Below are 26,013 nucleotides of genomic sequence, written 5' to 3'. Positions count from 1 at the left end.
TAAGTGGTAAAGACTCGTAAGCTAGTAGCAGAGCTGCTCTTGTTAAGTTACTGGTGCTTACTGTTCCAAATTTGACATAAGCATTAGGGATTACTTGGGAAGAAGCTCTACACAGTTACTTGGCAGGAACCTTGTGTAATGTTTTACCATGTGCAGTAACAGATGGTGAAATCTACACCTCTCCAAAAAAAACATTAATGATGTAAGAACCATTGTAGCAAACTGAGGCAGCTGGGAACTGTGATGGATTGGATTTTACTCCTGGCTTGCTATTGATTTCTTAAATCACCAACCTCTGAAAATGTAGTGATAATCACATTGGGTAACATGCACGGATTTATGCCTGTAAAGGGTATTAAAAGCACAAACCATAAAGAATTTGCTTTGTATGTAATAAAATCAAGTAGGAGATGCACACATCTCTAAATACAAGATCTTTAGGTTGTGTTACTGCTAAAGTGAAGTAATAGATTTCTGTCCACTGCCTCCCTCAGAACAGGCAGGTGATGATGGAATGGTCAGCAGACCCTTTAACTGCTGTTACCCAGGCACGTGTGTCCATGCAATGCAGAATACTGCCAAACCTGTGGCACTGTGTTTGGCTCTAGCTTAGGCACAGCCTTGTCACTGCAGCTGCAGCTGTGTACTGATAACTTCACACACAGTGCACAATAGAGAATCTGTATTCTCTGCATTCAGCCTAGTTACCTCTCTCTTCTGCAATTTCAAATCCCCTATTTTGCTCTTGAGACAGAGCCCAAAAGAGTCAAGTGGAAAGTTCCCACCCTATGTGTTACATCTATACATGAATGTACATAGTATTTGTTAATGTGGTGGCCAGTTAATTGCATGGAAAAGGTTGTAGGTGGTGGTTTTGGTATGCTCTTTATGTAGTAAGGGAGGTCAGCAACCCTTGTATATGAAAGTATAACACTCGCACTGCAGTGCAACTGTTGCAGGACAGATGGCATCCATTGTGCACCCCTGAAAAGAAGCTTGGGGTATATTCAACTAAACCGAGGGCACATGACATCCAGAATCACCTTCATCAATTGTATTTTTTAAATAAAAAAATTAAAACTGCTTAAAATCAGTGACTAAACCACTCCAAAGCAATCATTCTTACTGTAGATAAAAGTCACTCCTACAGTCACTAGTAACTTAAGATTACTTATGCTTGTATGTATTCTTGAATGCACACCAGCACTGATAAGTTTATTTAAGTACAAGGGTAAAATACCAATCTATATGTTTCTCATTTTTGTTTGACATAAGGTTTGGTCCAAGGATTAAATTAATTCAATAATTAGAACATGCAGGTTTGGTGCACAGTAAAGGATGCGCATTGCAGACCATTTATTGCACTTCTATCCAGCAGTATGTGTTTAGGGTTTATAGAAGCAAGACACTGACAGAATTTCTAGAAATAACTGAATTGTCTGTCGGTTGGACTTTAAATTTCATCTCCCAAAAACAGGTCATGAGCTGACTCGGGCTCAGGCTTCAAGGCTGCTTGGTCCTCCAGACTCTCTAACTCTTTGCGCACTTCCTGGATGACGCTGCTCTCTTCATAATCAGAAAGAATATCTCTGGGCATCAAGCTGAGAAATGGCATTTCCTCCATGATTAAGGGATCTTCTTTTTCATTATTCCCTGTGTCATTACCAGACAGTTCACACACGGATGTAGTGCTGTAGCTGTTGGAAAAAGACAGCTGGTCATACAGCAGATCTCGTGTTCTTTTGCTAGTTCCTTAACAGAAATCTTTGTTCCCTTCCAACATGAAAGCATGTTGAATGCATGATACTGCCTCATCTACCTTAGCTGACTTCATAAGCATCTGATTGTTACATGAGGAGTTAAAGATGAGACTTCCACATACAGAGCTAGAACAAAGAAAGTAATACCAAAAAGTTTGATACTGGACACAAGGTGGCAGTGGACCACAGCTCAGTCTGGCCTTTCCACTACCAGAAATCATGACTAGTCCTTTCTGTTCCCATCATAGCACCAAGTTAAGAAGTGCATGATGTTTCAGCTTGAAAGGACTGCAGGAAAATGCTTGCTATCAAGCCATAGAGTTGAGAAAACTGAGCATTACATATTTGATTCTAACCAGGATCAGGTAATTAGCTGTACTTGCTGCTGTCTTTGTTTTGCAAAGTAGCTTCAGTGGCTTGCAGACCAGCATCCCAGGTGTGGTAGGAACTTTCAAAGGGAACAATAATGATTTATATTTGCTGACGGATGGCAGGGAAATAGAACTTGAGCAGGGTCCATTTGCTGTCTCTCTGCACTGCATGGGACAGAAAAGGCTACTGGTCCCTATGACAGTCTTGTGGCAGGCACTGCTTAAAGCTGCAGCCTCTTTAACTGGAAACAAAGGGTAAATAAAGATGTTCCTGAAGCTTTTGTGTACATTTTGAATTCTTGAGTGTTTTGCTTTCTAGAAGTTCTAAGGCTTCCATTCGTGGTCAGAGTATTCCCATATTCTGTAGGATTTAATCTGATTGTTTCAGTATTTATCACTCACTAGTAATATTTATCCAGGCAGAGGTAGGCTGTTTCTTTTACTAAAAGAGGTTACCTGAATCTTCCAAGTTCACCACACAAATTAACAGAACAGCTTTATCTTACTGTCCATGTGACAGTATGGCAAGTGCTATGCACTGCATGTATTACTGTATTTGTGTTAACCCTAAACAGAGCTACAGCTTTGATCTTTACCTCTTAGCTTGGCAGATCAAGCCACTTGCACATGGGCATCTTTCAAGTACTCCATCAGGTTCTAGATCCCAGGTGATCAGGTTAAGAAGTCTGTTTGAAGGATCATGGCAGGGTTCACCTTCTTCAGGTAATGGAGTGCACACAGGAAACAGTAATTCTGCATTCCAGAGTAAATTAATGTTATAAGAAGTTGTTAACTGTCTGTTGGACTGAGGTAACCTAATCTTACAAGTCTACAAAGATACAAAAAGACAGACTTGACCTCTTTTTAAGATCCCTTACACATTAGGAAGACATAACAATGTTATTTCCACTAGGTGGGAGTAAGACATTTGATATTCACGCTTGTTCACAAAGTGACTATTGCCAGTACAGAGTACTGCATTACTCCCTTGCCTTGGAGCTTTGGAAGGCTGTTCTATCAAACCTCCCTTCCTCCTCATCTTCACTCACCTCTTTTTGCTTTTTCTTTTTGTGTGTGTGTGTGTGGTAGAGCAGAATAGAATATGTGGCAAGTTCAGAATTTAAGTTTTTAGAATAGGTTTGGTCAAAATATATCTCCGTGTGTGTGAATACAAATGTTTTAATGTAGGTATATAACTTAGCAGGTCCTCATTCCAAAACATTGTATCTTAAGCAGCAGAGGCTCCATAGGTTGCTATGTTTTTATGTAAAAAATATACTGTAAAGACAGTCCAATCTTTATTAGGACAGCCTTTTGCAATACTCTAGAGATTAATAAAGGCCTTGAGCTTAGGCCTAACCTGAAAAATCCTGAAGCATCGCTAAAGCAGACAACTTGAGAACAAAAATCCATTGCGATTGACAGCTCCATTTGAAGTTTTAATAATGGTGTTCCATCAATTTCAGTCCATATTCTCACCTGTTGTATTGTTCCTTCCTGAGTTACAGGTTTGTAGTAAATTCCATTTCAAGCCAAGCACTAACTTACACTCAAATTAATGTGAATGCCTTATGCAGCTGAAAAAATCATCATGAAGTCACAGCTTTTTTGGATCCCATAAAAAAACTGCGCTACAGAAGCAGTGTTACCCTCACAGTAGACTTAGTGCTACTAACGCCAATGGACACATACTACTGATTTACTTGAGTCTGCAGCAGAGAGTTTCAAAGTCCTTCATGGTAAAAGGCATTTACTCAAAGTGCTCTCTTCATCTAATTTGAGAATCAGAGTACAAAAAAAATTTTCTTGGTAGAGCTTGGCAAAGTCTGTAAATGCTTTAGGCAGAAACCTGGTGGAGAGGAGAATAAAAGTGCTCTAACAAACTTGCTGAAATTGAACTTCACATCAGAAGTCTGGTATATACTCTATATTGACAAGGAAAAGCTGAGCAGACCCACGTGCCTTTAAATGGTGTTTGAGCTTTCTCCTTTGTTTTTCTGAAATGCCCTAGTAGCCTAATCCATCAGCAGGTGGGAGGCAGGACAGGCAACTCAACTATCAGTGAAGATACAAGGCCATCTCTTGTTCAAAGCAAGAGCCAGGAAAACCCTCTCTAGAGAAGTAGCTACTTGGTGTAGAAAGATAGTTGGAATTGTACCTTGTCACTACAAAATTAAGGCAAACTATGATCAAAGCAGTGAGGAAAGAGAGAGTAGAAACAGTAGAAGCTGGGCCCTGACCAGGCAGCATTAACAGGCCTGACACCATCTCCTCCCTTCTGTAAATCCATTTTCACATTGCTATGTAGACTGACAACATAACCTGGAACATCATCCCTCTGTGTCCAGTCAGTATTGCATAGCATGGTGCCTGGAAGGCTCATATAAAACTCAAGAGTATGAAATGCATCTGTAATCTGACTCTGATGGTCTGTTTGCTGATATGAAGGGAAAGCCACTGTCAGTATCTCACTAATTCCTTTTGTACTTTTAAAAATCTCTTATTTTTGTTCTGTTGGGTTAGAATCTGACACACAGCTCTGAGGCTTTTCAATGTGCAAGACTGTCTTTTAGAAACAGCAGATTTCTATGCTTCTCATGCTGGTCTCATCTAGTAAGCAATAGGTTTTTCTTTCATCATTGTGCACCTCTGTTAGGCTGTTTCTCACTCCTAGCTCTACTGATACTTTATAATGAAGTTAACACAGTGCACTCCACAGGCCAAGGGAGAAGGACCTGTTGATTCCGCAGAGATTTAACCACTTCACCTGGGCAAAAGAGCTAAATCTTGACACTCCTGTGCTGTAAAATGAACAGGATGAAAAGCAAAACCTCTGTACCTTTCTGAAAAGCACAGCACGTTCCAGGGTTGCAGTCGTGCTGGTTCTCACAAATGGTGCCATTCTCTCCTTTTGAAGTGGATTTCCTGCACTTGCCCCAAACGCACAGCTGCTCTCCACAGCATTCAACATCCCGTGAGCAGGGCTGGCACATGGAAAAAGCGTGTGACAGTACTGTCACTCTAGCGCTAATTGCATGACAACAGACAGCCAAACAGAATTAGACCCTGGTGCTGAAGACAGCTGCATGTATGCACTTTAAACATATGCATGTCATATTGCTGCTATTCAGACCGGCTTAGCTCCTCAACTTCAAGCACACGTGGACTGCTTGTCAGTAACAGCACTCCTTCTATGCCATCATACTTACAATCTCACAAACCCTGAAATTTTATGTTAGCTTTTACATCACAATTGAGCAGCAGGCAGGCATCTTCCAGTGTAATATGGGTTTCAGGGCAGCCTTTGCAGTCAAGGGGGAAAAAAAATAAAATTGGAACATTATCAATGGAAAATTCCTGATTGTTTTCTATTGTTGAATTCATTCAGGAACTTACAACTTGTTCAGAAGGATTGCTTTCAAAGAGCAGAGCTAAAGAATTCTTACTAAAATCCAATTTTCAGTTGCAATTGGAATGAGGCCTCGTCTGTAACTAAGAATCTTTGAAAAAAACACTCTTTGGGGGAAAAAAAAATTATCCTTGCAAATCAGAAAAGCAAATCTCCAGCTAAAGCCAGCTCTCTATGACCACTGTCCCAGTGTTTCAACTATACACCTAATAGATCAACCTAATAAATGTGCTACATCACTTTGTTGGGGTTTTTAGGTAGCTTGATAAATATCTCAGAAGACTGCTACTAGGTGAGCACTCTAACAGCTTTTTTCTGTCTGTGTAAAGTCCTGCCTGGGCACTCATACAAAATCAGAATTTCTTTTCCAGTGGATCCCAGAGGAAGTGCTGAACAGAGGGCCAGAAGCAGGACTATGCTAAGCAGGACTATTAAGACCTACTAATTAAAATAGTTTGTAATTGTGGGGGTTCTAAGTTAGGGAACTGATCCCACCATCTTGTAGACTTAACTGTCTACAAATGCTTTGAGAGTATTTGTTTCACAAGGGGCCATCAGCAGAACTTAGGTGAAAATGAACAGATAAATGGCCTTTTTGACAGTCTGCTTTTTCCACCACAGAAAAAAACTGAACTTCTTATGCACCTGTTACCTACAGAAGGTAATCTAACCAAAACTGCTGGCAAGAACATTATCTTAGCTCAAAGGACAGAAATGTACTGCCTCCTGAGATCCACAGAATCAAATAACGTAAGTGATCCACGTAGGAGGATAGCCTACAGTAACAATGGTGCTACAGTGTTGTTCAGGCTGTCAGTGAAGGCATGAAATTAGGCTTCAGGCCACTGCAATTCTCTGTGAGTCAAGAGCTGGAAAAGACCAACAGAGGGCAGGTTTCAAAGCATCTGAGAACAGAAACCTTGAAACTCAGGTGTGTTAACAGGAAGAAATACCCAACAACACAGGACACTCTAAACAACCAGTTGTGAACCTCATGCAGAAAACTCTGTATCTTGTTTTCTATCAGTTTCTACTTGCAGACATTAGCAACAATAATTTATACACTGAGTTTCTAAAGAGCACACAAAGTTATTTCTGGTTCAGAACTTACCATATGCTGGGTCTTACAGAGCTGGCACGTGTATTCAAAGGTGGAGAACTGGCAATATTTCCCCGTTTCACAGTCTTCATCAATAATACACTCCTGAAGAAAAGGATTAAAGTGTAACTAGCCCCTGTGTGACAGAAATCCATACCTCATATGAAATAGCAGACAGTTGTGATTGATTCTATTTGTTTGGGAACCAAGCAAAAAAGTTTGCTTCCTTTCTTCATACAACCTTGGTGCTGTAACAGAACAATGCTATCTCCTGCCATACCTAAATACTGTGGCCTCAGAGTGTTACGTGGCTCCACTTCTTGTATAAATATTAATATCAGCAATTAAGAAAATAAGTGCTCTTATTCTGCAGGGTTTGGGTTGTTTTGGTTTTTATGTTGTTGTGGTGGGGCTCTTTTTTTTTAGGGGGTGGAGGAGACCTGAGGATATTTGTATTAAATCTATTCTACTTGTATTAGAGTACAAGTATGATTCATTACTTCTGTTTTTCAGATGGGGGTCAAGACCAAAGGAGAAATCCTATGCTACAGCAGCTGCAGCAGCCAAGAGTATCTTTATGCTCTGTGGGAGACCATTCTGCAACAGCTCTCTTGATCCCAGGCCAGGTAGCTTTGTTACCGTCTTCCCTCCTCTTCCCCAGCAGCATTAGTGCTGACCACAGAAACTCCACAGCATGGTTAGCTTCCCTAAACCAGCAGTGTTCAGCAGACATGTTTGAACACCAATTTAAGATTGACAAGGACTAAAGAGCCACACACATCCTAGAGAAAGGAAGAAAAGCCTCATAGTTTCCTCATGCCACCCAGCTAAGATGCTAGAGTAGGCCTCAGGCTAGCAAGGCCCTTGAGCACCTTTAGCTTTTTAAACCTGGAATCATTTCACAGTCATAATAAAAATGTTCATGTGAAAGGGACACTGAGTCTTCATCTGAGTCACAAACTCAGACTAAAGTTTCTTCAGGCAGAGGCTGCACAAGCACTCTGGTAGAGATGGCTCACCTTTCATTCATGTTGCACCATGAACATACAAACTGATCAGATATCCTTCCCAGAATACACCCCCACAGTATGGCAGTGAGGAAGAAACTCTTAACACAAAGCAAGGTATATATATATGTTTGTGTACCCCTCAAGTGTCTGGTTCACAGGGAGGGGGTGTTTTCTCTACCCATCTTAAAGATTGAGTGGTTAACCCTCTTCTCTAAAACATGTTTTCTCCAGGCTGGAAACAATCAAACCAACAGAAGAAGAAGTCATAACATCATTCTGTGTCATCTGTACTCCATCACTGGTTTGTACCACTGTAAGGCTGATTAGCCAGCTTTTAAAAAAGGCAAAACAACCAAACAACAAAAAAAACCACAAGAAAAATCTCTGATTTATTTGAAGAATCTAGTTGGCTGCTCCTTGGCAGACATTAATCTCACTTGCTGGAGCAGATCAACTGTCATCTGTGTAGTGTTTATTGAAATTTTCCACTAAGGTTTTAATGTCCCTCCAACCCAAACTATTCTATGATTCCATGAATTTTCTATTTCTACTTTTTTAGATCATTTCTCCACAAACTGCTGACTTCTTCCACTCCATTCAAAGTGGGGTTTGAGTTTCATGTAGGCTGAAAATTAGCTCAGCAGGAAGTTTAAATGAAGCTTTTAAATTGCTATAATCACTGAAAGAGGAAAACATTACAACAAAACAGCTAAACTGTCTTCAGATCTTCTCTAGTTTAGACCTCATGGAAGCTTCTTGGCTTTTGTGAGACAAGGCTGCTCTGCATGAAGGGCAGTGCCTCACCTAAATTACTCATTTTAGCCCTCTGAGACATTTTCAAAGAGCTGGATTAGCCAGAACACAGAACAGAAGCTTAATACAGTCTAGGGCCTGATTCTTTTCAAGTCAGTGACTTGATATTTAGGTTCTATGCTTATAATTAAGCAACAGTCATTTCCTCTCTTTGCAGGCATTAGTATTGTCTGGCTTAGGCAGTGATAAACTAACCCAGAACAGTGTGTGTTCTGCTTGTTTGCTGCATAATCAGGTGGGTCAAAATCCAAATGTTCTATAGTATGTTTGAGGTTTTGTGGTTCCAAGTTAGCAGTTAGCCACTTCTCTCCAGCAGCTATGCTCTTTCTGGACAATTTTCTGTCTGTGGCTTTGTCAGCTTCTTTCATGAATCCTGCTGTATAAACCATAATCAGAAAAAAATGATACTATTTCATTTCTGTTCCATTCTCTTTCAGGCAAGCAGCCAGGTTTCAGTGTAGTCAGTTTTTCCCATTGTCATTTTCCACAGAAGAGAAATCTTGCCATAATTGTTTTTAAGTTCATGGAATAACTCACTTTCTAACTCAAAACCCACCTACCACCAAAGTTGCAATACTCCAGTCACTGCATTCTCTTAAGTCCCCCACCAAAAAACCTTCTTTCCCCTCTTAGTGAATTACATCCTACCAGTTCAGACTTCCACTTTTATGATGGTTTTCAGTTGGGGAAAAAATTCCTTTCATGGTTTTCTTTCCTGGCATGGAAAAAAACTTCCTTTCATATTCTCTCTGTGAAATTTTGTGCCACACTCCAAACCAAACTCCTTCACCCAGGTATTATAATCCACAGTCAGTTCAGAACTCAGTAATATTTATACATGCAGATGTGTAACTTCCCCCTACCCCTTACCCCACCCCCACCCCCCTTACCCCCCCCTTAATCAGGCTACAGACCTTTTCTAATCAGGTTGCCTTGAGATACAATTGTTGCTGGGCAAGGAACAAACCTAAATATCTTCATCAGCTGCAATGCATTGGGAACTATTAATTTTCTTCTGGAATTCTGCAACTAAGTTATTTCTCAGAATATTTTGTCTTTGCAAGAGCAATAGTGTGTAAACTGAGGAGAGGGAGTGCTGCCTTCTCACATGCAGCAGAGCATAGAAGTTGAGCAGACAGCTTAACGAGTTGTCTATGCTTGCAGTGGTGTACATCTCTGAAATCCATTATGCTGTTATACCAATTGATTTAATGTAGCTGCAAAACAATATGCAGTTTGAGAAGTGCTAAAAAATAATGCAATGTGAAAGCAGGATTGTCTGGTTATTAGTGGCTATACTAGGACCCACAAACAGCAGAAGCCAGGATGGAGAAGAGCATGCTAAGTACCTGTAAGTATACGCTCAGCATCCTGTGGGCTCTTATTATAATACTGTACTCTGCAGTGAATATCCTGCAACACCTGAAAGCAATTTGAGGGTTAGGCTCTGTTCCAAAACCAACAGGGGGAAAAAAACCCAACAAAACACTGAAACTCATGGAAAAGTTTTCCTGTATTTTAAGACCCTAGAACAACTGCTGCTGAAAGACACTTCCATTTTCTTGCCTTTCCAGACTGTACCAAGTCATTATTTGCTCTCCCAAAGAATGGCTACTCTTGCTACTTGAGAATGAAAGAAAAACTAGCAAACTGATGTTAGTGCCAGTGAAGTCCAGCAGTGCCACTGCTGCCAGGGAAACATGCACAAGATGGGGCAGGAGTGTATAGGTCAGAACTGGTGTAACAGGTCTTGACAAGAGTGCTTTCCTTCAGGCTGAGTGTTTACAGAGACATGGAAAGGCATAGAAGGTAAAAAGATTTCTTGTGATGTGACAAAACAATCTTCACACTCTACCCAACAACACTTGTTGCCTAGAAGGTGCTATAGGCTTTTTTGGCAGGCTTGACTTGGCTGGTAGAGTGTAGCCAACTGTGCTGTGGACCACATTATCCTCTGCTGATGTAACACAGTAAGGATATAGAGAAGTAAACAATGTCTTGGTTCATTAAGAAAGCAGAAGCACAAGGCCAGAATTAGCCAACTTTCACACAGAAACACACATTCATTAGGAGTGTTTATCTGGTTTCTGTGCCTCATCATGGCAAGTATTTCAAATGCCCTGCTTTGCTGGTGATATATTATGTACTGAAATCATGCTCATTTTGCTTTACTTTTTTCTTTAACACCCCAAGTTTAGACTAGAAAATATTCTCAAGTCTGTTCTGATGCTGTCTGACTTTTGAAATAGAATAGCTGATTTTTAAATTGAAAATTGGTATTTGTCTATTCTCTCTCCCCACTCATACTCAGCCTTCCTTTCACATTCTCAAAAACTCCTTCAAAGACCCTTCTAAACAAAACTGTCTCATTGCTATTCATATCTTCAACCAGTATTTCTCAGGGAATGAGCTTTCCTTTCCTTCTAGGCTCTTTACACTTTAGTTTAGAACCCAAGAAATTAGTGAAATTAGCTTTATCAAAGTCAGACACTGAATACTAAGGTAGGGCTTAGTGGCTATATGGAGAAGAAAATGTCTCCATGGGTAAAAGGCAGCTGTAGTGGAGAAATTCCATAGCAGTTGCCTGCCAAGGTCCCTGACTGCTCTGACCTGAGAACAGTAAGAAGGATTCAAATGAGAGAACCACTCCTTGTGTAAACTGTATGTCCTAGTTTGCTGGCTTATTCTGATCCAGTTGCAGTTGGTGACTACAGGCCTTTGCCTTTGCACTGCCTGTGCAGCAGGGTGAGCCAAAACTGCCATTCCAAAGTGTTCATCCCTAACCCTCCATGGCTTCCAAGTTGACAAGCTATAGTGTAGAGAAAAAAAAAATTACCAATTTCAATTGCTGCTGGCAAAACTTCCTCACCTCTCTGAAACTAGTGCAACAAACAGAAAATGATTTTTAATAACAACCTTGGAAATGCATGGGGGCACCTCTCTCAGTCTGCTGGGCCAACTATGCCTCAACAGCTTCTCTGAACAAAAGTCCCTTTTCCTAGAACCTCCTGTCAAAGAAATTGCCTTTCAAAACCCTGCAACTCAGATAAAACTCAGTGTTGACATCCATAAGTGGTAGCTACAGCTCCTTCCCAGACAGTTCCAGAGCTCACCTAGCTGCATCTGTGAGACAATGATTATTTCAGCCATAGCTGAAGTGCTGTAGTGAAACCACTTGTTCACACTGAAACTGACATTTCTTAGCAATCAGCACTTCCAAGAGTTAATATTTGCTTCTGCGATTGCATATTCCCTTCTAGGTTTTGTTTTAATTTCACATAGGGCTGATCTCCATTACTGCAGCAGATGGCAAAAACTGCTGAGTAGTAAGGAAAAAAAGCATTAGAACTACTTTATATCCTGCCTGTCCTACATGTATTAGAAAAATGGCAGAATTACACAGAATGGAATATTGTTTGATGGAAACTACTACCACAGTTTGAATTGCTGTAGCCTTCCAGTTCCTAGTCTGCTAGTTGTCTAGACAGGGCACATAATGCATTTATCTTTAATGAGATATGAATTAATTTGCCTTGAAATACCTCAAAACCTCTGCAATACTTTCCAGCAGACCAAACCTCTTATTGCTATTCTGCTAAGTGCACAGTACTCATAAAAACAACAACTGTTAATAAAAGATGTATTAAAAAGAGCAGACATGTAACTTGCTAACTATGGTATTAGTCACAGTGCTATGTCGAAAAGTCTGCTACTTGTGTGGCTGTTCAACAGGAATGTGACTTCTAAGCCCAAAAATAATAAACAAGAAAACAAGTGACTCCTTCAGTTTTATCTTGAACTTCTCCATAGTTCAACTCATCAGTTTCCTTTTCTTCTGTCAAAAAACAGAACCATTTTAATTGGAAAAACTTCATTTCTGGCTCTTCACATGCTGCAATATGAATGAATGCAAAATATGTCTACATGACATAACTGAAGATGGCCCAAAGGCACCTCAGCTTGGCTTTAGGTACCAAAAGGAACATCGTTGTGTTAGCCTTAACATGCTGTCAGAAAGCCTGGGGAATTAATTGAGGCGGTTGCAGATACCCAATAAACTGCTCACCACCAAAACTAGAGCAAGAAGTCCACCCCTTTCTACAGCATCTGATTATGCTCACCATAAATGTAGCAATCCTGTCACTGATTAGATTCCTACACAATTAATGTCCCAGGTCAAAAAAGGAATAAATGAAACACCATATTATCCACAGCTTCAAGGAACTGAGACATCAGGTAAAGAGGAAACTACACACAAAAGCAAAAAAATATAAATTACATAATCCTGACAAATGTCTTAGGACAATGAGAAAAATGATGCTTAGACGCTCCATCAGATCATGTTCTGTTCATGCATGGTCAAAATCCTTGTATGTCATGTAATAACTTCATGGCAGGTCTCTCTGCAGAAGAGTCACTTTTCTTCCCTCACCCCCTCTTTTTCTCAGGAAGCAATGTAATAATCTGTTCCTGGCAAGACTACAGCCTCTGCACATGCTGCTGAGAAGAAAACAACAGTGCAAGTACTTATTTCAATCTATTTTGCAATGGATCAGAGGACACACACCAGAAGAACTGTGCAAATTTGGTAGAAAACCCCCACAGATGATAATGTGGTGGGTCATTAACTTAGCCTGGAAACTTAAGATCTATTCACAGTATCTCTATCTTCACGGTATCACCAAGGTTGGAAGAGACCTCAAAGATCATCAAGTCCAACCTGTCACCACAGACCCCATGACTAAACCATGGCACCAAGTGCCACATCCAATCCCCTCTTGAACACCTCAAGTGATGGTGACTCCACCACCTCCCTGGACAGCACATTCCAGTGGCTAACAACTCTCTCAGTGAAGAACTTTCACCTCACCTCAAGAAAGGACCAAAGGTCTGTGTATATGCATATATATATATGTATACAGCCATATACATATGGGGCTATGCACTGCAGTGGCTGTTTGTAATAGCAGAAGTCTCTTCTCATCCCACATATTTGCAGGCAGGACAGGTTGTAACATAACTTTATCTTCCTGTCTCCTGCTTCTCAGGTGTACCACAGGTACACCAGGGTGGTAGGAGTTCTGACAGCAAAATCTTCCCTTAGACTTCAAGGAAACTTGGTGCCATGCTATACACTCAGTCCTGAATTTTACTGCAGGCATCTCTTGTCACTGCAAAGTTACAGAGCTACAAAGATTCCATGATTCACTACCAAACTATGTAAATTTTGAAAATTTATAAAAGCAAAGCTATCCAGAGAAACTGTACAAAGCAAGGATGTGAAACAGCTGTGCAAAGAGGAAAACAATTCACAATAACATTTTTGTACTTAATAGCTGCTTGCTAATTTTAATCACCAAATTAAGAGTAGCACACTGAGAATAAGACACCAACCTGCACCAAATTTGTTTCAAACCCTGAATCTTACCTGCTTTATTCTTATTTCATATCCTTTTTCTTTTTTTTTTTTTTAGTTTAAAGTTTCAGCAGACTTATTTACTGTATTTGAGGTAGGTAACAGTCAATGATCATGAATGGAAATACATGGGTAAAAATTAAATCTACAGCAGAGTTGACAGTGTGGACTCTGCTGTTCCTGTACAGGAAAGGGAATAATTTATTTTCCATGAGCTGTAGATGGAAGAAGAAGGGGTTTAAATTACAGTAATAGAGGCTTTAGAGTGAGCATAGGAAAGCGTTGGAATAAATTGTTTCCAGCACTTGAGGCTTTTGAGGACAGATGAGATGAATGTCTGCCTAAGCATAGAGTAGGCATCTGGGTTGTAATGCTTTTTGAGGCTTCTCCCAGACCTCCTCTTTGAGCTATTTGAGTAGGATTACAAAAGAGCCTTTCCCCCCCCCCTTAATTCTCGGTCTGAAATAATATGTCTGGTGGACATCAACACCATGAGATGATGACTGCTCATGAACAGTCATTCCTAAACAAACTCCAATGACAGACAGTCCTGAGCACACTCTTTACATCTCTCCAAAAAGAGCATAAGAATGTGAATATATCACACATTTTTACCATGTATGAAGTCCAAGACAAACACCTAGTGGGGAACCAAAACTTCCCATTGCTGATGGATATGAAATATCTGGCACAGAAAAACCTCTCAGGTTGCCCTTTGCCTGACACTGTAATGTCAACATTTCTACATGCAATAAGCTGCTTCTGCCTTCCCCTGGGATGAGTTTACTTCCAAGGGAACATGTCTGAGGGATTCCTCATGTAAAGGAAATGCTCAGAACAAGCTCTGAGTCACTTCCAAATCTGAAATTTCCATCCCACCCTGCATATCCTTTTACCAATTATGCTGTATTACAATACACTACTAATTGGAAGGGAGAAGTGGACTTGTTATTAAGGTAAGAATTGGGACAGGTAGGAGAGCTGGAGGGAGGTTCTCTCTGTATGCTGTAGTGGTGAACAACCATGACTTGACACCTAACACATGCACTGGTGTGGTATTCCTCAGTGCTAACCATCCACATGATTCAGTCCCTCTAAAGGTCAGCCAGATACTCACACCAGCAAAGATAGCAAAATGTTATTTCTGAATCAGATGGGAGGAAGAACAATGTGAGACTTACTTAGCTGACACAGAAATGAGTTTCTCGGGGGATAGGTTTAAAGCCACCATTTAACAGTGCTTCTTTTTCTCACATTTGCCAAATCTTGCCTGTTTTTAAAAACGCTGCTGATGTTTTCAAAAAGATGTTTTGCATCCAGCACTTGCAGCCTGTATTTCCTAAAGCTTGTGCTGCATGTGTGTTACCCTACCAGCTAAGGCTTACTGCTTTATTAGACAACATAGTTTCAGCTACAATCTCAACTAAGTATCTACTGGAACAAATGGATGAAGCCATGTCATCAAAACCAGTGGGGAAAAAAAGTCTCTAAGTCTCTTTTGCCTTAATGCTTTTCCTGTCATGTGATTAATTTTGCTACATGGGTCCGAGTGGAGTAAACATTGCTGATGCACTCTCACTGCTGTCTAAAGGCAGTCCATACTGTGCTCTCTTATGAGGCATCAGCAGATCACAAAATTGTCACCAACCTGCACACAGGATTCATTCTCCTGACTTTATCTGTTACCTTACAGAGAAGATTAAAAAACCCAAAACATTTAATTTCTCTTAGGATAAATAGGTGAGGCAGAAACTAAAAGCATTCATGGTGATTTGTTTTTCTGTCTCTCTACATCTTAGATATATAGAGGACATCTGGACAAGCTTGGTTCCCTAAATTCAGCATTTTATGTGCAAGAAGACTGAACTCAAAGCAGAGGAAAGGTAAACAACTGCTCCTTGATTTACATTACTCCTTTCCACAGCTTGTTTGCAGAAGGGTTGTACTAACCAATGTGTAAACAAGAAAGCAGCAGATAACTGAGTGTGATCCATAACTCCCCACACATGAAAACATTCAGAATTTCCACAACTAACAAGAATGTTGTAAGCTTTAGAAGTGGTGCATGGGTCTTAAATGGACATTAATGAAGCAGTGAGTGGGCAGTGAGTATGAGAGAAAGTCTGTTTTGTAGCCTCCTGGAGATAAACTGTTTACTGTTACGGGTTCACTGTTGTGTTTTTAGTAACTCAGTCACCTAGAACACTGAATCAATTCTAGACACTGCGACTGTATTACAACTGTAGCTTATTTTTGGCAAGGAGAGATGATTTCCAAGAAAATCTTTCTCCCTTTACTATCTAGCGACACAAAGGATAACTGTCCAGATAGATAAAAATGGTGAGACAGCTCTTCAGGCAGCTTGATTTTATGTAAAAAATACTATTTTTTTAGTTTAATTGGAATGAAAATATATTGTAGCACATGAGGATCTGGCAAACTTTAAATTACTTCTAAACACAGGCACAGACCTGAATTACTAATGAAGAATGTTACTTTGAGAGTATCAATTAGTACTGCACAATTTTGTTTGCCTAACTTGACAGAAAAAAATTTACACTGGGCTAGACCAACAGGAAATTCTAATCACTCTAATTTCTTTCTTTGTTACTAGCAAGGTAAATTTACTAAAGTTACCTGAATTATTTCAGACTCCACATGACACAAACAAGAGCAGGTTGTGGCACCTTTAATTAGGTATAACCCCTTTGCTGTCAGTTCTTTGCCTGTAAATCCAAGCTGGCATTTAAGACCAAAAAAATGTAATAATAATATGTGTTCTCTGACCCCTGGTTGTTGTGTTTCCAGCCAAAACACCTACTTGGTTTACCTCACATCTCAGCAAAAGGCACCTTGCTTCTCTTCACTATGATAAGGTCTAGCAGCAGTTTACACCTGCTTGTTTATTTGGGGTCACCAAGCATGGTATCTGAGTCCATGGCAACTGCAAGTCTCACTTTTCTCCACATCATGGCCACTGTAGCACTATACCATTAAAAAAACATCCAATGTTTGTACACACTCTCTACTACTGATTCTCAGTGTGAATCCACAACTTTCTTTCACAGCATTCTCTTTGAGAAAACTAGCCAACTCAGAATGGACTAAATTGAGTCAATAAAGATGTAGCTGTATGACGTACACCTCAGACAGCAATTACCGAGGGACTCCCACTTGCCTTGGAGAAGTTTTCTTCATGAAGGATCAGAGATGACACATGCTTTTCAAACTCCTTAAGTCTAAGAGGCTAACATTCAGGTGTTCTGGCTATAGTCCAGTGAACATCAGATGACCGGTAAAAAACTTTGGTCTTAAGAGATACATTGTGACCAGCAATAAGAGCATCCTGTCATCCATGAGCTAAGTGAAACAGCTTACTAGCTTCTGCATCACTAAGGAAGCATTTGTAGCACATGGAGTTAGGTCAGGGGTGTGCACAAGCTCTACCACGCTTTTCAAACAAGAAGGATATTTCCCTCGCTCAACAACATTCATAACCTAAACATAACTAAGAACAATTCAAAATAGTGATTGCAAAGTTCTTCCCATCTTTGGCTCCATCCTATTTCCCTTTGCACCTTTCTCCACATTGTTTTCTACTCTAACAAACACAAGCCACTTGTCCTTATGAGCTAATCAGCTTGCAAAAGCAGTTTTACAGTGATATAGTCTTCCCTGCAAAGAGCTTGAGAGATTTAAACAGCAGCCTCTTACCATGGAAATGAAGGCTTGGTATCATGAGGCCTCTCCCCCTAGTTTCTATTACAGACTAACCGGATGCTGTATTTGCAGAAGGTGGTGTCTAGTAGCTGTGTGCATACAGATACACACCTACCCCTGCAGAGAAAAAGCAAGCACCTTGCACAGAATCACACCTTTCCTTACTCACAAACCTCTACCATCACAGTCAGGCAAAAGAAAGGAATGTTTTTAATAGTGCCAAAACCAAATGAGAAATGCATGATAGTCATCCTGTTCCCTGGTACACCCTCCCTAAATGCTAGCTCCTTAAAAAATCTCATTTAAGAAAGAGAATTGAACACAGCCTTATGTGCTTCTATTAAAATCTGGAAAGAAAAAAACCCAACACCCTAATTTGCTAAAGAGAAGCTGTTACTATTTTTATTTATCCAATTAATGTAGAAAAATAAAAATCTTAGGTATGCTATGAGAGAACTTACACAAAATACTACTCTGAATACAGCCACAAAGAATTGCAACTAATCTTTGTGCAGCAAATCTTACCAGTTCCTTTTATTTTTCATGGTTTCCTTTTATTTTTCACTAGTTACAGTAACGTATCAATATTTACACAGGGCTAGACAACAAGCCAGAAAACATTTTGATTTTTATATGGTAATAAAGACTGGTGATACTTTACCTGTGTTCTATATTTGATCTTACTGCTGGAAACACTCTTAATTTGCAAGCTAACTGATGTTCTCCAGAGAAGTAAATCATAGAATATTTGAACCTTAAACCCAGTAGCAAGTGAATATAAAGCCCTACACAGACATAAAACCATTTCCAGCTACCTCTTGCCTTTATTTGGTCTCTTTAAAGACACAAAAATGTTGGATCAAAGCCTGACATCTCTGCTGGTGACTGCCAGCCCTCACTGACATCTGAGGAAGTGATGGCAGCTAGCCTGGGAATGTAAGTGGCACCTCCAAATAACGCAGCACCTCCAAATAATGCAGCTCCTCTGAAGAACCTGGATTGCACTGCCAGAAATGGCAACCAGCCCAATTCCTCTTCTGGAAACTTAAAATACTAATAGTCTCTTGTCCATCAAAATACTTTCAAGTGAGCCATTCAGCAATAAAGAACACAGTTTAAAATGAACTCTTTAGTGCTGCAAAGCCAAGAAGAAACACTGAGAGGGAAAAGCATGTGTGTGAGGAAGATTATGCCTTATTGTTTCTGTAATAGCACATCTTCAAACCCTTGTGTATATTTGTATGTACTACACGTGTGTACTTGTACCTGCTTGCATGAGGACATAGCAGGGGCACAGGCACTGTGATCTAAAAAAGCAGACACAAGCCATTTTCCATGAAGCTGCTTCTCCAGGGCTGAAGTTCATTCCAGCCAGTACATGGATTTATTATTGCAACATAGACTCATGGTAAGACCATCTTTGCCTGTTCATGGGGCTTTAATGTCATGTCTCAAGGCCCAAAAACATCACTGGAAAAACCTCCACTGGATTTTAGTGGCTTTCAAATTGGCTCACAGAATAGATGTGAACTGAGGGCTGTAAGGTTCCAGTTTTTACCAATTACTGCAGCAATAAATTATATAGAGTTTACACTTCAGAGCAGGTAGTTAACTGACTGAGGTGTTTGATGAATTTTTGTATTTACCACCCAAATTTGCACCTGAAGTGCAGGAGCTGTGGGAATCTTTAACTTTCATAAGCTAAGCCTATAAACTAAACCTATGAAACTGTTATAGTTTTCAGCATTCAGTTTCCTTACAGGCATAAAAGCTGAGCTTGTGTGATAGCATGCACCTATTTCTTTTACTTGGCAGACTGAAAATCAAAACAGAAGCGCTGTTCTAAAGAGGCACCAGTATGAAGGCTACAGCATTGGCATTAGAACAGCGGTCCTGCTCCCAGCGGCCAGCTCCCTACAGCCTCTGCTACCAAATTCTCCATCCCCAGAACAAGATATCAGCATCATCGTTTTCAAATGACTGTCAAAACATAAAGCTAGAATTATAGAAAGCTCTTGTTGCAGTGTACTATACATCAGGATGAATCACTGATGGGTATTAGGAATGTGTGTTACAGAACAGCACTAGCTGTATTTAGAGATCCAGATTTCAAAAGGCTTCTGTTTTTAACTGCCTGGAGAATACAAAACCTATACATGGATTACTTTGTAGCTAACATTTATAATAAGCAGCAAAGAAGCAGAAATACTCTTCCACCATCCAATGGTCTGTGAAGCCTGTAGCCTGAAAAGTGACTGGGACATCCCACAAGGTCACATGACACCAAGTAGGAAAATATATGTATACACCAATGACCTAGGGGCCCAGTGCAAAGTTTTCTGTGACTCATCTTCCCAGTATCTTTGTCTTAAGTTTACAGGTGTAAGCAAAAATGCTTTCTAATTTGGACAAAAACCCAAAATGTAACCCGAATTTACCAGTTCTCTATCTCATGCCATTACCCCAGTAACAGTTCTTCTCCCATGTAGCACCCTAAGTAATTCCTATTCCTCTTTAATGATCAAAGTTTTCAAGTATTTTCAGATTTACTTCTGTTAGGCAACTCTCAGTCAAAACAATCTATGCGTGTTTGCCCACTCTCCTTATATAACAATCAAATATTTTGTTAGTTGCCTTTCACATCTAGCTTTTTCTCTAACTTGGCAACATCTGAATAAGGTGTTTGTACCATGGGCATGCTGAAAGTCAAAAAATGAGAGTGAGGGGGAAGTAAACATTAACAAATGTAGTTTTGTTTCAGCAGCTGCTGCAGTAAGGACATTGATGAATAAAGTGCCCCAGGATTTAAATAATTAGGCGTTAAAGTGCTCAGTTCTGATTATTCTTACTTCATAACTGAGTAAAGACTGCCACCATGAAGCCAACAAAAAGTTGTACTCAGCTCTCAAATTCTTTAGCTGAAAGACTAATAGTGGTATTGGTTCAGGATGCAGTTCTGGCTTACTAAGTGAGGCAACCTTCCCATAAGGAAAATGCAGATAATGTTGCTTGATAAATTAAGTTTATGAGGAGCTTTGCTCATTGGAGAAACCTTACTTAGCACTATTTTGTGTATCTGTGAAGAATGATTAGATACCACAAGCAAGCCAAATACATTATGAAACAACACCTGTATTGTGTCCCAGCACTAAAAAGTTTGAAAGGTTTGCCTTTGCATACTGGGTTGGAAGATGATGACCGTGTTTGCTTGTAAGCAAACATCTGGATTGCCTATCATCCAGCTATCAAAGGAAATACTGATAAGTCCTCTTGCAGTAAGAGCATAAAGAAAGTCTATTTTGGTAAGACTATAACTGAAGAAAACCTAAGCGAGGGTTTGTGTCAAACTTCTCCTGGACGGCTGATGTTTAGCACATGTACCTATGTTTGCAAGACTTGGGTAAAGAATATTCTTGATCTCTTAAAATGTTTTGAGAATCCTTAACCAACTGTATTTCCATGGGAGAGGATTTATTGTCCCACCCCTCTCCTCCCCAAAGTGACATTTTGCAAGCAGTTGTCCATCACTACGTTAGGCTGAAAAGCAAATACTGCCACATATTGTTCCCCTCCCTACAGACAATTTAGTGTTAGAAGTCTATGTAGCAATTTTTCAGTGAAACCCAAGAGCATTGAGAAAACATATAGGAAGCACTGTTATACCGTGGATTTACTCACACTCACCAGAAAGGGCTCTGTAACTACCTTTGCTATTCGAGTGCAACATTCACATTTGACAAACTGAACATCCAGATGAAACACATCAGTTAAGTACAACACTGAAACTCTGCTTCAAATTCATAACATAATATTGCTGAATTAAGTCAATTGAAAAGCAAAACTATTTTTGTATGCTGATGTGTAATTTTTTTTGTGTTTTAAAGCATTCAGAAATTTTGCTAGGTGAACTATGTCATCTTCTTCTGAAGGACAAACCCAAAGTATTTGTTTCATTTTCAAGAGGAAAAAATGTGTCCACTTACATGATTTCTTTTGTTTTCTCCATCTTTTATAGATGTAATAACTGTCTCAGAAAAAACTGTTGATCCAGTTTTGTTATCTGTAACCTGATATAGTAAAGGAAGAACAAAACGTCAATCTACATTTTTAATTAGTCCTCAGTTAACTCTCAGTCTTGCATTGTGCAGTAATTAACCCACCCTCACTCCCTCCTGTTTTTCCTCATTTTCCTGCCACTCTTATAAAATCCTAATTTGGGGGAAGAAAGTAGATGACTAGCCTACTTCCTTATCTATTGAAAATGTCACTATAATGAAGCTAATTGAGCAGGAGATGACCATTCTTTCATGACCCACATAATAGCTGTACCTGTGTTCTATTTTCATCAGGCACTTTCTTCAAAACAGATTATTACTTCACATTAATCTCCTATGACATATGCCCCTACATGGTGATTAGGCAAGCAAGTAAGGAACAATAAAACCCCAAACTCTAAACATGAAGAAGAGGTTAAATAAGAACCAGCATCTTGCTATAAATGTTTTCTCATACCTTATCAATTTCTTGATGAGTCTGAACAGTTTTGTTACCAATTCTGGTTTCTGTGTTGGATTCATTATGGTAGTTGGGAGGTAAGTTTTCAAAGTTTACTTCTGACAGTTTTTTTGCTCCTTCCTCTTCAGCTTCCATCTGTCAAATTTAAATAAACCAACTGAAAATTAGCAACAATTACACAAAAGAGAACAAGCAACACTTCCTGTGCAGGCCTCAGTAATACCCTGATTCATTACGTGGTGCCTGTTAGTACAGATCCCCCTGTATGGCAATGCTTACTCAGCTGTTTCAGTGACCACAGCAGATCTTTTAATGGTCTGGAAAAGCAGTGAAAAGCTAAACTTGGAGCTCTGGAGTGTTTAGGCCATCAGTCCCTGTGAGGAAGAAGTGTGCAAATACTAGTGACAATGTGATATCTGCACAGGCCAAGAGGCCAGCTTTCACCTTCTCCCAGAAAACCACTAAACACTTCAGACAGACTTCACCATCTGACAGAGAAGAAAATATATTCAGACAGGACAGATACATAGCCAAAGCCTCTTGAAGTCAACAGAAGAAATCCTACCGATCAGAGTGCATACATCCAGATTTTCATTCTCTGTTTCAGTTCCTAGGGTCATTGTTTGCCAGAGGCATGCTCTCCGAATCAGAAAACGGAGCAAGCCCAGCAAAGGGCCATGAGTCCTGTAAACCACACAAACTTGCAGTAAATTGCATCCCTTTCTTATTTGCAACTGCTGTAACAGAGCAAGGAGGCCCCAAGTTCAGACAGGCTGAACAGCAGAATTTTTCCCAAGACAAGATTTCTCTTTCTGGCAAGTCTGTTTGTTTTAAGCAACAGCTGCAAACCTTTTTAAGTGTGAAGTACCGATTTGCTATGATGCAGCTCTGACAGTCCAGATTTTGTGCTGTATACAGACCACTCCTGAATCCAGAACTTACTTTAGGAAAAGAGGCAGAAATTTCCACCACATTCCCATTTTTAAGTAAGCATATTTTCAGCATTGTAAAGAATACTTTAAAAAGATGGTTTGCCTCAATGTGTTTGCAGTTCAATTGAAATGGATGACAGAGGTAGACTTCAGCAACTGTCCAGCTGTCTGTCAGTAAGAGTTGAGGTATTACCTGTAGTAAACAAAGGTGTGTTTCCCCAAGGGGCTGTCAGTAAAACGTTAATTTTTAACTTTGGTTTTTTTTTTTTTTACTATGTATTTTTAATGAGAGAACTTGGAAGGAGGATTGTTAATGTGAAGGAAAAACAGCACAGAAGGAACAAGGTCTTTTGATAGCGGTAGGAGACGATGGCTCGGCGTCTAGACAGTGCCTGGTTCTGTGTGATTCTGGGCAAGCAATCTGAGATCATGACAGGGAATTACATAAAAAGTACATTACATCTGCACACGTGTTTTCAGGCCTGTCTTACACCTTTGAATCCTTGTTTGGGATAACCTCTCGTTCCAGGAGTACAAAGACAATAGAACAGCTCTGCACTCCTCCCCTCGCCACGTACCGTTATTTCCTCACTTCAGGATCGAGACAATTCGCTTGCATTTGTGCCTATCTGCCGGCACTACTGCAAAGGCATCTTTCCAGGGCAGCCCCCAGTGCACACACACGCGAATCCCGAGCGCAGGGATACCGGCAGCCCCTGGGCACTGGATGACGGAGCCGGCGCAGGCAGCGGGGCAGGAAAGCCTCCCGTGAGCAGAAACATCGCCAGAGGCGGCGGAGGGATCTTCCCGCCCTTTCCCCCGCCTGCTGCCTCCCCACCTGAGGGCGGCCGCGCTGGCCAGCTCAAGGCGGCGGACCTCGAGCTGAAAGGGCTTTCCCGCTCCCCGCTCCGGGGTAGCAGTTCCTCACGGAGGGGCGCGGGCAGGGCCGGTCGCCGGCGTTCCTTGCAGTATGCACCCGGCCGGCCCCCGCTCAGAGGAGGTGGAAGGGCGGCCTCTGACAGGGATCGACCAATGCTGCTGAGAGCTAGCGCTTTCCGCAGGTGCGCTGCGGTCGGGACCGGGGCGGGAGAGAGGGAGGAAGGAGTACCCCAGTCCGCGGGGTTCCACTGGGTTTCTCCGGGCGCCCCCCCACCGCCCCCTCACCTCTTGCACCGCATTGCGCAGCTTGTGTTGCGTGTCCTCCATAAGCGCCTCCACCTCCCGAAGCATCTCGCCTAGGCTGGCCGCCCGCCGCCGGCCTCCGCTCCCCGCCGCGGAGCAGCCAAGAGCACACAGCAGGGCTGCCAGCAGCAGCCATCGCCGCCCCAGACCGGCTCCCGCTTCCCGCCGCATCCTCGCAGCGCTGCTCCCGCCGCTGCCGCTCAGAGGTGCGGGCTATCAGCGAGGAGGTGTGGCGGGAGCGGGCGGCTCCGCAGCGCCGGCCCGGCCCCGCAGCCTCCCTCCTGCTCCGCAGCGCCGGCCCACATTGGCCTGGCCCGGCCCCCGTGAGGTCGGTGCCCCAGGGTGTGAGGGAGTGAGGCAGGACGGCAGGACGCTTGAGACCGGACAGAAAGTCTGGCCCGGGGCGGGGAAGAGGGAAGGAGCGAGGAGAGAGGGGCTAAGGGAGTCAGGGGAGCGATGCTGAAGGAGTGGAGCCGTAAGAGTTTCCCGCTCAGATCTGACACCTTCCTTCTGCTGGCTTTTGGAACAAGTTTAAAACGAAGAGGGTGGCGGGAGCTGCTTGACATCTCCCTTATGTATTTTGCTTTACATTTAAACGACAATTTTCAAAAGATGTTTTGAGCTCCGAGTATTCGAGGTAACACATCCTGCATCTGGCCGGCCAGCACTGCCCACTCTCCCTGATTGTTTCCTTCCAACATTTCTATAAAAAATATCAGGCACCGGCACCACTGTGTTTGCCTCCCCCAGTTTCCACAGTATTTTTCCTCTTCATGCTGCACCCCAAGCATTTCATGGACAGCCTCTGCTGCAGTCAGCTTGCTGCTCTAGGGCAGCACTTGTGCCAAGAGAGTACTGACCAATAAGTCTCATTTTATTTTGGATCTTGGGTGAGAGGTAATAGTGACTAAAATATTTCTACAGAAAGTATTTAAATCCCCAAAAAAAAGCTGGAAGTGTACAATTACAGCAACCACCAATATAAAAGTCAGTGTTAATGACAGCCTATGTCAGTTTCAGTCAGCTCTGAATGTTAGCAGAGATGCAGTAAAGAGCTGCGGAGATGGGAAGGCCTCTATGATCACAGAAGGGAGCCATTCTCTCAGTCATACTTGTGTTCAGTGCCCTAGATGGTTTTATTGTGGATACAACATAAATCTTAGTTTATTGGTACAATAGTTTGAATTTTTTTAAATGTCATCATCTTGGACTATACAGTTGAGAATGTTAGGAATGGCCTGGAATGCATTAGTAGTTTTAGTGTGTTCCATCATGTTGCAGGAAGTATGGCACATGAAACAATCCTGTACTTGCAGAGAAATGGTTAAGGCAACATCCTCCTCATTTCCACCTCTCTTTTACACTTAGGTGTCCAGTTCACCCATTGCCTCAGTATCACTTGTTGTGATAGAAATGGGAAAGTTGCAGATAAAGAAGGGGAAATTGTCATAGATGGTAGTGCACCTAAAACTTACAATTTGTAATGATTAATCTTTATCTTCTTGGTTCACTCTTGAATGCCTACACAAAAGGATTGAGCTACATGGTAAATTTTGGGGGTGTATATTTATTCCAATATTCTTGTGTTACTATAAATCCCGAAGTCTGTACTCCTGCTACCCCTGTACTTTTTTGATTTACAGTTAAGTCATAGTAGAGCATCCAGCCAACATGAGAGTAGTTACTGCTTGATTTTTCTTTCAGCAGGATTTGAAAATACCTACACTTGTATAACTATACTGGCATACAACCTGAAGTACTTTATTTAGCTATACTGAAAATGTTA

At 41.2% G+C, this 26,013-nt stretch overlaps 1 protein-coding gene across 1 annotated transcript; it reads right to left on the bottom strand.

The window, feature by feature from the left end:
- Window positions 1-37: 37 nt before the first annotated feature.
- On the bottom strand, window positions 38-24,398 carry DKK3 (dickkopf WNT signaling pathway inhibitor 3). The gene is made up of 7 exons (XM_009896503.2): window positions 24,210-24,398; window positions 22,111-22,248; window positions 21,582-21,665; window positions 6,652-6,744; window positions 4,971-5,115; window positions 2,728-2,884; window positions 38-1,697 (listed from the first exon to the last, which is right to left on the bottom strand). Exons 1-7 carry the CDS (start codon window positions 24,396-24,398, stop codon window positions 1,454-1,456), a joined length of 1,050 nt encoding a protein of 349 aa, XP_009894805.1. The 3' UTR covers window positions 38-1,453.
- Window positions 24,399-26,013: the final 1,615 nt, after the last annotated feature.

This window comes from Dryobates pubescens, chromosome 22, assembly GCF_014839835.1.
Source record: "Dryobates pubescens isolate bDryPub1 chromosome 22, bDryPub1.pri, whole genome shotgun sequence".
In the NCBI taxonomy this organism is placed as follows: Eukaryota; Metazoa; Chordata; class Aves; order Piciformes; family Picidae; genus Dryobates; species Dryobates pubescens.
Note: the sequence above shows the minus strand (reverse complement) of the source record. Positions and strands in the feature narration are given on the sequence as shown.

Coding starts and splice junctions, on each gene's coding strand:
- DKK3 (XM_009896503.2), bottom strand. CDS start 24,398: ATGCGGCGGGAAGCGGGAGCCGGTCTGGGGCGGCGATGGCTGCTGCTG. Junction 22,249..24,209: donor TGCGCAATGCGGTGCAAGAG/GTGAGGGGGCGG, acceptor TAAATTTGACAG/ATGGAAGCTGAAGAGGAAGG. Junction 1,698..2,727: donor TTGATCTGCCAAGCTAAGAG/GTAAAGATCAAA, acceptor TTTTTCCAACAG/CTACAGCACTACATCCGTGT.